This window comes from Tubulanus polymorphus, chromosome 11, assembly GCF_964204645.1.
Source record: "Tubulanus polymorphus chromosome 11, tnTubPoly1.2, whole genome shotgun sequence".
NCBI lineage: Eukaryota > Metazoa > Nemertea > Palaeonemertea > Tubulaniformes > Tubulanidae > Tubulanus > Tubulanus polymorphus.
Window position 1 is genome coordinate 10,542,158 of NC_134035.1, and position 13,802 is coordinate 10,555,959.

General features: G+C 40.0%; 2 protein-coding genes across 2 annotated transcripts; both read right to left on the reverse strand.

The window, feature by feature from the left end:
• Positions 1-970: 970 nt before the first annotated feature.
• Positions 971-11,452, reverse strand: LOC141913233 (uncharacterized). Its single transcript, XM_074804705.1, has 2 exons — positions 11,391-11,452; positions 971-2,990 (listed from the first exon to the last, which is right to left on the reverse strand). The coding sequence occupies exon 2, from the start codon at positions 2,987-2,989 to the stop codon at positions 1,838-1,840; it is 1,152 nt and encodes a 383-aa protein (XP_074660806.1). The 5' UTR covers position 2,990; positions 11,391-11,452; the 3' UTR covers positions 971-1,837.
• Positions 6,834-7,835, reverse strand: LOC141913335 (uncharacterized). The gene has a single exon (XM_074804840.1). It carries the CDS (start codon positions 7,833-7,835, stop codon positions 6,834-6,836), a length of 1,002 nt encoding a protein of 333 aa, XP_074660941.1.
• Positions 11,453-13,802: the final 2,350 nt, after the last annotated feature.

Below are 13,802 nucleotides of genomic sequence, written 5' to 3' on the forward strand. Positions count from 1 at the left end.
CCAGACGGATATGATGTTGCTAATGGTAAATTTAAAGATATGAACGTAACGGATGATGAATTAGTTGGAGGTATTACCCGCGACGAGTGCACAACGTCACTGTCGAAAGAACTCCGTGACGTCGCCGATACCTCATTTCAACGGCGGTCGCGCAAATACCTCGTCGACGATGATCGCGATTTAAAACCGAAGCGGAAAAATGAGCGCGTTGACCACCACCGCGGTATTGTTAATGACACAACAACGAGGAAACAACGATTGAACCAGGATGCATCGACTTACCGCGCGACAAAACAAAACCAGAAATTTAAATCGTATTACCAGAATTTTACTACTACCACCGGGCTGAACGTAAACGTGAATGACGTCAGAGACCGCGTGCGGCAACGTTACGGCGTTGCTGTCGTTGCGAAGTTGCCGGATTTCGTTAAGCAACGTCGGATACGGAAGCTGCCGATTTTGGCTCCAATTTGTTACGACGTGATCGCCGAAAGAGCTAAAGAACCACAGTTCGATACGCGAATTGCTGGCAATCAGTTCAAAGCAACTAGGCATTAAAAGGACAAATCGTATGATATTTCCGGGCTAACGTAGTGAACTGGTACAGAGTAGGGGCGGATCTAGGGGTACGCACCCTTTTTTCGGCCGAGTGACCTTTTGAATATCCTCCCAAAAAATCATAGGGTTGCAACCCGTCGCGCCATCCAGGTACATTGCGTACAATCAGTTCTCACAATGCACCCACATGCATCTAATTGTTCTGGTAGAAGACCCCCGGCGGACCCATCCCCTCGCTGATGACGACTTATTGTACAAAGGAGATACGTTACAGCGAGAAATAGAGGAAATATCACAATATGGTCCAATTCAACAAAATCTAATCAGGATCGGCTGATTTCCGATAGCCCGATATCTTAGCACTAACCAAGATCAAACTGCGAAGAGACGAGAGCAAATATACGGACCCATTCCAGTTTATTTAAAGCTTTGTGATGTGAAGAGAGGAAATGAGGTTAAATGTCTTGCCCGGGACAACCGGGCTTCCCAGAGTCGGACGATCTATACACTCACCCACACCGCTCGCTCAACATACATATTTTTGATACATTATACGATGAATGAATTTCGGTTTATTGTCTTGCAGTGTGTAGCACGAAGAAGACTGACCCTGCTACGTATAGAACTATAATAGTGTTTTTGTCAATGTTTTGACGAATAAAATACAAATCATTTCATTAATAAATTAATAAATATGGAAAGAAAACTTTAGACCAGTCCTTTAGACACCATTATTACAGCCAGCACCGTGCGCAAAAATCTAGATATGTTTCTAACATACATGTTATTTGTTTACATCCAATTAATTCGTGAATTTCTTGGTGGAAGGGTGCACGAAATAACCATCTCGGGATATATCGAGATCTGGGTGTAGCACATGTTGGGCAGACTAGTAAAACATGCATTGCATGATATAATATTTCTTAAAAGTTTAAATAGATTGATTGTCGCTAATAATGATCATGAAATATTGTGAAGTCTTGGAGTTGGTCCACGGTCGACTAGCTGATCTGGCAAATGTTAAAAACACATGTCATCTGTTTGACCAACTCGATGTAAACCCCCGGTATACCGGCTACGGGTGATTAGGATCTTTGCGGTATAGAAAGTAAGGAGGTTTAACGGAGATTATTAATGTTGGCTATCACCGTGATAAAACAGAGTTAGGCGGAGTGGCGATTTATCGGGAGGCGATATATTGTACTATTGATTAGTTGAACTATACCGCAATTCGTCGCAGGGCAAATCCCTGAGTAAAATCCCCAGGCTCAGAGAATAGTTAATCCAACCAGCGCACAGTGTAGTTAACATCAACTGAAACTAATTTCTCGAAGTCTCTATCGGGCTTCATATTTGCTATCAATGTTTTTATGTCAAACGGTTTTTTCACGATTTCTCGCACGGAAAACAATATCTTGTATTCGGGTTTATCGTAAACCGTGTGATGAAATGCGTGACTCGACATCACTTCCGGTCCGTGTGGCTTATTTGTGTAATTATCGCGTATCAACATTTCACAAATTTTACCTCCAGGTGTTCCAGGGGGTTCCTGATTTTCGCACTCGTATTTGAAGTATTTTACACCACTTAGGTCGATGTCAGGTATGAATCGACTGTACGATGCAAAATAGACTGAATCGCATAACGACACGGTTCTGTTGTCCTCGTCGCCCGCGGATTTCTCATACGTTACTAAAACCGCATCAGTCATAAATGGACCAGTTTTATAAAGAACATCCGTTCTATTTGTCGCCTCATTCGCTGTCGGTAGAAATTCGATAATTCTTCGTTGATATTTATGTTTTGGCGTTGACGTCATTAACGCGTTTAAAGTCGATGGTCGCGACAGATTCCAATTAACGATGCTATGAACGAGATGATCTTCGGGTATCATCGCCGAGTGGGTGTTCAGCAAATGATCGAATGGTCGGAAGGCTTCCATATCTAAATCAGCGTACAGTCCACCAAACGTGTATAGTATGAAATACCGAATCGCGTCGGCTCTCTGAATTCCCTCTTCATAATTTTTGTACATCGGATAATACGCAGGAAATCTGCGTTTAACGAACTCGTCGGCGATGCTATCGGTCCACAACCAATATTCCCAATCGGGGTGAAGTTTAACCCAAGATGTGATATATTTTTTAAACGAAATCGGGATATTTTCGGTTTTCCACGTTTGGTGTATTCTTTTAGGTACGCGACCGCATTTACTATCACTTAGGTCCAACTGTTCCAATACATTGGCAACGATATCATTGTATACAACAGGTACCTTCATGTTGTGTTGTGATATTGAACAGTAACGATGAAATGATGCTTTCAGGCCGCTCAGCGCGTTCTCGCTGAACACCAAAAACAAAATAGCGAGGATAAAGCTGGCCAATCCGAAAATCTTGAGATGAGCATGCTTAAGCCGTCCAAGCGCCATCCTAGGACAAAAAAAAATATGATTAATAACACAAATGTTTCATTGAAAGGGGGTCGAGAAGATAAATGCATTCCAGTTTATGCTACAGCTTTACTCTTTTCAGTTTTAAGTTTATACCACCCGACATTGATTAAATAGGAAAGTCATGGAACGCTATCCGGTGATCTGCAGTTCGAGATCTTTTTTGAAAACCTATCTGGTTCACCGAAAGGATACTATTATCATTTTCATAGGTCGCCAGACGATCATTCAAAATCATACAAAAAAGTTTACTGACAGAGGTTACTTGTTATAGTTATACCTCTATAACAAGACACATTGTCCTTTTTAAATAACGGGATTATAATCCCTTGCGACCATTCCGGATATTTCCAAATTAAGGTTAATATGGCATTAAAATTCTCAAAAGTGGCACTATCATGATATCGATACTACATTTTAACAGTTCACTCAAAATAGACGCCAAGCCAGATGCTTTGTTAGGTTTCAATTTTCTAGAAGCTCGTAAAATTTCATCCTCAGTTATTTTAAAATCCAGATTATCGAATGGTTGTACTTCTAGATGTCTAGGTACGTTTTAGACGAGACACCGTAGATCCAGCGTTAATGTCAGGAGTACTAAATGGCTTGAAATGATTGTACCACTCATTGTACCACGATTCATGTTGCTGCTTGGAGAACATTTTTTAGCGAGATTCTTAAGATTATAACCAATTTCCAGGAGTTTTCACTGTTATTATTGGAGCCGTTTAATTCGCTAATTTCACCTATTATTTTGTCAGTATAACCTTTTTTCTTAGATCTAAATAAGTTTTTATACGACTTTTTTAAACCATAATCTGCTAATCTACTGTGATCAATATCGCTAATATCTATTCGCTGAAGCTAAGTTGTTTAGATTTTTTCTTCAAAGGACGTCTGGCAGCCAAGCAAGAATTATCCAAACCACTTCTGTTTACATCTTCTCCTGCTACCTGGTTTCAACGATTTTAGTGTTTTATTAGCGACTGAGTTGTAAATACTTGTAGACCTCTGAAGACCTCCTTATGTTACAGGGGTCGGTAGATATTACCATATCATTCAAGATAGGGACAGGTTATCTCAGTGAATAATTTGTTCGTATTCTGATAGAATCTTATCGGGCGCGAATTGGGTCTAAGTAAAAAAAAAAACGCACAACGCAGTAGTACACTCATGTATACATGTACCTACTGCCAACGGACTCAGATTTTGAGGGTATAAATTTCTGTGATTTTAGACCTGGGTTTCAAATAAAATCATCTCTACTACCGGTACGGACAGCTCTTCTCTGTGTAGAACAGATTTCCCGTAAACTAGTAATGAAAAACGACTGTTTTCCCCTTTATTAGTACACACATTCAGCGCTAACTCAGGAGACGTAAAAAAGCCACATCACGATATCGATCCACTGTAGCTAGAAATATACATATTCTTAGCTACACTGCTGAGTGGATCGATATCGTGATGTGAGTCATATATACAGAGTGCTGACAAATTAATGTTAAATGGTTTGTACATAGTCATAATTATTTCTACAATGAAGATATCTCATTTCAACGGCGGTCGCGCAAATACCTCGTCGACGATGATCGCGATTTAAAACCGAAGCGGAAAAATGAGCGCGTTGACCACCACCGCGGTATTGTTAATGACAAAACAACGAGGAAACAACGATTGAACCAGGATGCATCGACTTACCGCGCGCCAAAACAAAATCAGAAATTTAAATCGTATTACCAGAATTTCTACTACTACCACCGGGCTGAACGTAAACGTGAATGACGTCAAAGACCGCGTGCGGCAACGTTACGGCGTTGCTGTCGTTGCCGGATTTCGTTAAGCAACGTCGGATACGGAAGCTGCCGATTTTGGCTCCAATTTGTTACGACGTGATCGCCGAAAGAGCTAAAGAACCGCAGTTCGATACGCGAATTGCTGGCAATCAGTTCAGCACAACTTGGCGTTAACGACAAATCGTATAATGTAGTCCTGGGCTAACATAATGAACTGGGTACTGATCAGGGTGGATCCAGGGGTGTATAAGCCCCATTCTTCAGCCGAGTGACCCTTTGAATATTCTTCCCAAAAATCATGGTTTGCAACCCGTCGCGCCACCCAAAATCAGCGTAGGTCCTCGGAATGCATGCATCTAATTTTTCACAATTTTCTGGTAGATCCCCCAGGAACCATCCCCTCGACTTACTGTATAAACCTAGCAGCTACGTTATACAGCGAGAAACAGTGGAAATATCGGAAACTGGTGCCAATTAACCATGATTTTTGAGATGGTAACTGTTGAGTCATTGTGTTAATGATGTTAAAACTTCGGCTGATTTCCGATATTTCCAAAACTAACCAAAATCAACCCACGATGAGACGAGAGCAAATATGCGAACCCATTCCAGTTTATTTCAAGCATTGTGAGGTGAAAAGAGACAATGAGGTTAAATGCCCTGCCTGGGGACAGTACGTACGTACTATAGTAGTACGAGGTTCGAACCCACGACCTGGCTTCCCAGAGTCGGACGCTCTTACCACTCGCCCCCATGGCTCGCCGAACACACATATTTTTAAAACATTATACGATGAATCAATTTCGGTTTATTTCTAGCAGTGTGTAGCACGAAAATTACTCTGCTATATAAAATACTTTTTGTAAGTGTTTTGACAAAATAACACACGCATTAATTGATTAATACATTCATAAATATGGAAACAACACTTTAGACCAGGGGGCCGGTTGCTCAAAAGTTGGTTAAAGATAACCAGCAAATAAATACCATAGTAACAATGAACTTTTAATTGTCACTATGTCAACAATCCACTGGTTAACTCTCACCAACTTTTGAGCAACTGGCCCCCAGTCCGTTAGACAATATCATTACAGCCACATCGTGCGCAGGGTTTCCAGAGCCATTTTCAAAAATCTAGAAATGTTTTTAATATAATAACACCAAGAAATTCACGACGAATTTAATGGAAAACAAATCATGACTGCAGTGAACTGATGTAAATCTCAGTGTAGAGTTAACGAATAAAATCCACAGTTACTTCTGTCAGAACGGTTTGTTGCCTTGTGGCCCCTTGGGTGTTGTTCTTGAGCTACACAAGTATGTAATGGTGTAAGAGTTATGACTGCAGTGAACTGATGTAAATCTCAGTGTAGAGTTAACGAATAAAACCCACAGTTACTTCTGTAAAAACAGTTTATTGTTTTTTTTTGTTCCTCTGAAGATGAGGTTTAGTTTGAACCTCGAAATTGTAAGCCAATAAACTGTTTTTACAGAAGTAATTGTGAGTTTTATTTGTTAACTCTACACTGAGATTTACATCAGTTCACTGCAGTCATGTTTTCCATTAAATTCGTCGCGAATTTCTTGGTGCATGGGTGTACGGATCTTGGCATATATCGAGATCTGGGTGTAGCATATATGTTACGAAGACTAGTAAAACATGCAAATCTCCAATTTGATGATCATTGCAAACGAGATTGATTGTCGCTAATACCGATTATCAAATTTAATATTGTGTAGTCTTGGAGTTGGTCCACATGTAATCCGTTGACCAACTTGACGGCTACAGTCAACCCCTGGTATACCGCCTACATTGGTGATTAGGATCTTTGCCGTATAGAAAGTAAGGCGGTTTAATGGAGATCCATTTTGACTAGTTCCATGATAAATACAGAGTTAGGCGGGATGGCGATTTATCGGGAGGTGATATATTGTACTATTGATTACTTGAACTATAACCGCAATGCTGAAGCCCAATTCGTGGCAGGGCAAATCCATGAGTAAAATCGCCAGGCTCAGAGAATAGTTAGTTAATCATGCCAGTGCACACTGAAGTTAACATCAACTGAAACTAATTTCTCGAAGTCTCTATCAGGTTTCATATTTGCTATTAATGTTTTGATGTCGAACGGTTTTTTCACGATTTCGCGAACGGAAAACAAAAGCTTGTATTCGGGTTTATCGTAATACGTGTGATGGAATGTGTGATTCGACATCACTTCCGGTCCGTGTGGCTTATTCTTGAAATTGTCGCGTTTCAGCATTTCACAAATTTTACCTCCAGGTGTTCCAGGGGGTTCCTGGTTTTCACATTCGTATTTGAAGGTTTTTACACCATTTGGGTCGAAGTCGGGGATAAATCTACGGTATGACGCAAAATAGACTGCATCGCATAGCGACACGATCCTGTTGTCATCATCTCTCACGGATTTCTCATACGTAACTAAAACCGCATCAGTCATGAATGGACCAGTCTTATAAACAACATCCCTTTTATATGTCGCCTTATTCGCTGTCGGTAGAAATTCGATAATTCTTCGTTGATATTTATGTTTTGGCGTTGACGTCATTAACGCGTTTAAAGTCGATGGTCGCGACAGATTCCAATTAACGACGCTGTGAACGGGATGATCTTCGGGTATCATCGCCGTGTGGGTGTTCAGCAAATGATCGAATGGTCGCAAGGCTTCCATATCTAAATCAGCGTACAGTCCACCAAACGTGTATAGTATGAAATACCGAATCGCGTCGGCTCTCTGAATTCCATATTCATAATTTTTGTACATCGGATAATACGCAGGAAATCTGCGTTTAACGAACTCGTCGGCGATGCTATCGGTCCACAACCAATATTCCCATTCGGGGTGAAGTTTCACCCAAGACGTGATATGTCTTCTGAACGAAATCGGGATATTTTCAGTTTTCCACGTCTGGTGTATTCTTTTAGGCACTTGACCGCAGTTACTATCGCTAACGTCCAACTGTTCCAATACATTGGCAACGATATCATTGTATACAACGGGAACCTTCATGTTGTGTTGTGATATTGAACAGTAACGACGAAATGATGCTTTCAGGCCGCTCAGCGCGTTCTCGCTTAACACCAAAAACAAAATAGCGAGGATAAAGCTGGCCAATCCGAAAATCTTGAGTTGAGCATGCTTAAGCTGTCCAAGCACCATCCTAGGATAAAAAAACCCGATTAGTAACACAAATGATTGACTGAAAGGCGTCGAGATCATGCAAAACAAGTTCATAAAAGTTCCGGTTTAGGCTACAGCTTTATCTATTCCAGTTCATTGAAATTAGGGAAATCATGTTACGCACTCGGAGGAACGGGCGGCGGTGCGCGGCGCTGAGGGCGCGTCGTGCAGTGCCAGTTTTTATGGTCTAAATTTTTTGGTCAAAAACACGCGCACGCACGCACGCACATTCGTATGTATGCACTCTGCACATCGATAGGTCGGATGGGTGTTTGAACTCCACCGTCCGAATCGTCGAAACCTCGATTACTGAAATCATTGACGGGGCATTTTCGCCGCTACAGCGAAATTTCTCAATGCAAAACGCTTTAGGACGTTGGTGAATTCGTGGTTTAGAATATGCTTTTTCCGTTACCTGTTAGGACTAATATCTTATATCCATAAATGAATATTAAAAGACTGCTTCTTTGATTGACGAAATACATACTTTTTAGTAAACAAATATGTTTCCGTTTCGTTCTTTTTTATTTTGTCATACATGTACATGTATTTCATACCCATCAAAACCTAGACGCTGGATTCATGTAGGCGCTTGTACGGCTTGTTGTGTAGGGTGTGTTCGCACGGATGAAATGATAGCGTTGTGTAACCATACGTATTGTTAATTCTAAAATGTCAAGGCCCATCATGGCGCAAAAAGATGCAGTATGTCCAGTCCAGCCTGGAGAATCTTCCCATACCTTAGGGTAATTTAGTCTTCAAAGGACGAATTACCGCTGGCAGCAAAACAACACAAATACAGTCAACCCCCGATATATCACTACGTCGTATCTATTTTCTCAGTCGGATCGTCCTTCCATCGCAATGGCAAATCTATCATACTTTGCATCGAATTTAATTCAATATTCATTGTATTCGGCGAAGTTCAAACTCCGCAAAAGGGAAAACTTGTTTCTCATTTCATTTTTAGTGAAGAAATAAACTTGTATAACAATCATAATACATAGAAAACAATTTCATACCCTAAGAAAATTAGGGAAAAATAATGGCAGAATTGATTATAAAATGATCAAACATCTAGCTTCAAACATTTTCTTGATTGATAACCCTAGTTCTATCACCATTTGCGTTTCCATAAAAGCAGACATAGCTGATAGAATGAAAACAATAAATTGTTTTATTTCATTTCATGGTAAATGCACAAATTTAGAACACATCTTGTCGTCTCTAAAAAACTAATTCTTTAAATACAATTGTGCCTTTATTATTAGATAACAAATATAAATGGTATGCTTAGATATATATACAAAGTACATTATTATAATGAATACAATCTTATTTAAGTCAGGCATGAAAATATAGTAATTTCATAAAATCTAGGAAACAAAAGAGTGAAACAAATTTGAATTTTGATAACATGTACATGCGACTAAATGGCATGAAAATTCTAGCAATCATCTCTGCATTAGCACGGTCAACAATGTAAGCATAATATCATGCAATTCGTTGGTTGAGGGTGTTATTCAAAATGTACTACGGATGGGGGTCTAAAAACAGCCAAATTCACCGCACATACCATTTCAAGCCCTGAGAACAATATCTAATGAACTAGAGAATGCCTTGTCTCCATTCTACATTGTAGCTCAAAGAGTATCAGCATCGAATTCTGCAGCCACCAGAGCAATTCGGGAGTCCACTAGACTTGTTAGGCCTACATCTAGCTTCATCTCTACCCTGACTTCGACTGGTCACTGGTAATCAGTGGTGGTTGGTCATCGGCTTACTGGCGCTTGGGTCCGGTCAGCAGTCGGCCTCACACGTGTCAAGTAGAACCTACCATGCATCTCAGCCTGGGCATAGACGTTGTCCAGGAAGGGGATGGATGGAAATGAACGTATAGGTGACCGTTCTAGCCCTAACCTAAGAGGATTATCTTTTCATAAATCAATTAATCATCTCCCGCATCTACTCAATAGCGTCTCTGAAAGCATAGAATAAAAGCCAATTCTCTGTACATAGAAGTCAACCGATATATACGCTGAATAGATGTATAAATATGATCTCATTCAATAAATGATAAAGATTTCTACGGGAAGTGTTTATCTTACAGCACCTGGGCTTTTATCATTGACTCTATTCTATTTCAGTGCGCTAAACCATCAGATTACAGCTGAAATCGTTTCAGCGTATGCATCAACGGACCAAAAGAAAAATCTATGGCAAGGGTTGCAAGGCTGGGTTAGGTGGATTACAAAGGGAGTCAGGGTGCCCCTCTTGGATCGTGAAGGGCTCTTTAAACATCAGCCTAAAGAAATACCAATTACTTTTCCAACTCAAGCATTAATGTTTCTTTCCAAAGGCCTGGAGAATATCTAACCCTTTCTCGAAATGTCCCTCTATTCATGGATCATAGATCTGCTTTAGAAATTGGCTCACCCAGTATGGGGAGAGTGGCTGGTTCAAAGCGTTATAGGGATAATACTGGCACCTCTAGTCGCGAACTCGGACCGTAAACAGATGTACTTTCGGAGCGGAGCGCTCTTGGACTCATTTTCTTTAGGGAACATACAACGATTTACGAACTACAATGGAGTTACTACAGAACGCAAAAACCTTTTGGTATGATTCGGCGACTGCAGAAGATTTTGAAAAATTTCTTACTGGTACCCAAAATTCGGATCCAACTAAAAAAACTCGATTTAGCTGCGATGTGTGAAATTCTGACAAATGATGCAACTTCTCGTCAGTGTATCGAGAAGATAATCGATTTTAACTATAATAACATGGAGTATTCTGCAACGCAGCAGACAAATATAAAATACTGAAGAAACATCAGATATCTTTTCAAGACGCGACCATAAAATTTATGTCACCATTAGAAACTCCGTCTCCAACGATCGTGCGTGTGGATGGGGTGCCGGTAAACTGCCCCCACGACAAGATCCTGAAGCCATACATAGACATTCTAACAGGGTCCTACCATCCGAATGTAGGTACATGTAGGTCCATGTTTAAAGACGGACTGAAACGTGTTGTCGAAATTGCGTAAAACTAAAAGGCCCCAATTCCGAGACATCTGACTTTACCTTCGAATCGATACGGGATATTGGTGCTCATCAGATCAGAGCCTACTATTCTGGGCAGCCAGACCACTGCTGTACCATTTGCGGTGGCTTTGAACATTCGTGGGTCGAATGCCTCATATCATGCACGGAAATGTAGGAAAAATGGCCTAGGTATTTGCCTAGGAAAAAATGGCCGAGGAAAAAATGACCACGGAAAAAAGGACAGACTCTCGATTTTGTCTGCAATAATTTAGCGTTAAATTTCAGCCTTTTCAGAGTCGGATAAGCGTTAAATAAAGATCAACCAAGCGCGTCTTACCTGAATTCAATATACTGTAACGTACACGAGCTTTCTGGTTGATGAACAGCTATTCTCTGTACAGTACTTTACTCAGTTCTATTATTATTGAATCCAGCTCGATTCAGCTGATTTATCTAGGTCACAAACTGGCATTTATCTAGGTGCCAGCGTACTCTATTATTATCAGAGGGTAGATAGGATACTGTAGAAGGCCTAATACTCTCAAATTTCATAGCAGAATAAAATTTCAAGATATATCTTTGATTGCAAAAGATAATTACTTTAGATTAAAGGGGTTTAATCGTTTATTCGCGAGAAGGATTTCAAAATAAAGAAGAAATTAAGATAAGGAATATTCATCACCCCTTATTTGTAATAGAATCGTCTGGGGATGTCAGAGTTGAGTTGTATCACGCGTACAGCGCCTGTCGGCTCGGATAAACGCTTCCTCAGATGCTAAACTTTCGGAAAATAGCGCATTCATTATTTCCCATAGATTTACTTATAAATGAACTGGAAAAAGTGCAGATCCGCACCTCTCCGCGTAAACGGTTCAATCAATTACATTAAATATCAATGTTTCAGATTCAAAATTCAGCAATTCAGTACATTATTGCCATTGGTTAATTTAAGATATCTTCACAAGAAAGATTTTATCCTGGATTCTGTCATTCAGCAGATTGCGTCAATCACGAGAGGTGCGGATCTGCACTTTGACCAATGAATTTTTTTTTAATGCACAGTTGTATAGGTAGTTAGTTACCTAATCGTTGGTGGTAAGCTTTTTATAATCGGATGGGCTTATACTGGGTCAACGTTAGGCGGGATGACAAGGAACAAAACACAGTTGAAAAAAGTAACGCTTCAAAAATATACTTGCTATTCACTTCAGTCCACAATTAATGGCTTAAATAGAGGGGCCCGTATTTGAAGTTTGGGGGTGAACTGTAGCTTAGATCATCCAGTATCCCTGGTACTATCTATATATACAAAAAGAAAAGGGTGGAAACTCCTATACAGACACTTCGATTTAAAACTGCTGTAACTCCTCAAATTTCCAATGGATTTCGATGAAATCTGTTTTAAATTGTTCAAAACATCCTATATTTTCTAAATTTGACTACTTGGAGGCCATTTGATAACGTTTCACCACTCAAAATCGCGATTAAATGCGACGGAAACCCTAAAAAATCCTGCTATACTGCTATGGCAGCAAAAATCCTCTACCTTTCAACTTCAAGTGAAGAGCTTGTGGTGATTTCAGCGTCTAAATCCAACAAACGATACATCAATCAAAGCACAACATCTTATATTTTGTTCATAACAAGAATTTATTCATCAAATGAACGTATTCTGCGTTTGGGAGAGTAAAATTTGCAGAAAAACGGAAAGCTAATCGGCAAGATACAAATAAAATTCAAATTCAATTTTATTGCGCATACTTTCTGAGGAATATATCCGCGACGGTTTTGGTAGTTTAAAATACAATCCTTATGATAAGACCCACGTAGAATACGATTTCAATGATCTAACGGGATTAATTAGTCATTTCGAAGTAGTTTCCTGAAAGTTTGCACAATAAAATCGAATATGAATTTACATTTGTGTTGGCAGCGAGCTCGGTGGTCTAGTGGTATGATGCTGCGCTAGTAATTCACTGGCCCGGGTTCGAGTCTCGCTCGATCCCGCTCTATTTTTCTCTAACTATTCTCCACACTTTCTGAATAAAACCAATATCACTGACCAACCCCACTATTCCTGTATAAAAAATAAGATTTTTTACAAGTCCAGATATGGGGTAGTCTAGTAGTATCTAGCCGCCGTTCTCTGTTAGTTACCTAATCGTTGGTAGTAAGCTTTTATTATCGGATGAGCTCATGTGTTTAGTGAAAATATCCGATCGTGAAACTAAACCACAGACAGGTTACTGACTACCGTCCAATTGTGACTACGACTGGTATTCGGACTAGATGTGGGAGAACCCATTGTTGGCGGCGGGTATTCAGACTATAGTCTATAGTTATTTTCACTTTATCTTGGAAATGGAAAATCCAAATGATATGTCGGGTAATATGCCTGCTAAATCTGAGTCACATTACAGTTCTGTGGGAACTCACAATCAATGTGCTCACCCAGCAGTCCTCTCGGTCCAAACTGTGGACTCGTCACTGGGGCAATCAGATAATGACCTATATTCAGTAACCTGATTTATCTAACAGGTGTTTAAAATAGCCTTGTATTTGTTTGCGCATAGACACACACCAAAGTCTAAATGTCGATCTCTGATCTAAATGTCTTGTTATATTTCATTTTGCGCGATTCTTTCTTACAGCACCGGTATGTCATAGGCCAATTTACTAATCAGTAGGCTGAAATTAGACCTACCTTGATGAAATAGGTTAGATTTTGTAAAGTTATTTATTTCTGTTT

What these genes read in the sequence shown, in the direction of transcription:
- LOC141913233 (XM_074804705.1), bottom strand. Translation starts at nt 2,989, where the DNA reads ATGGCGCTTGGACGGCTTAAGCATGCTCATCTCAAGATTTTCGGATTG.
- LOC141913335 (XM_074804840.1), bottom strand. Translation starts at nt 7,835, where the DNA reads ATGAAGGTTCCCGTTGTATACAATGATATCGTTGCCAATGTATTGGAA.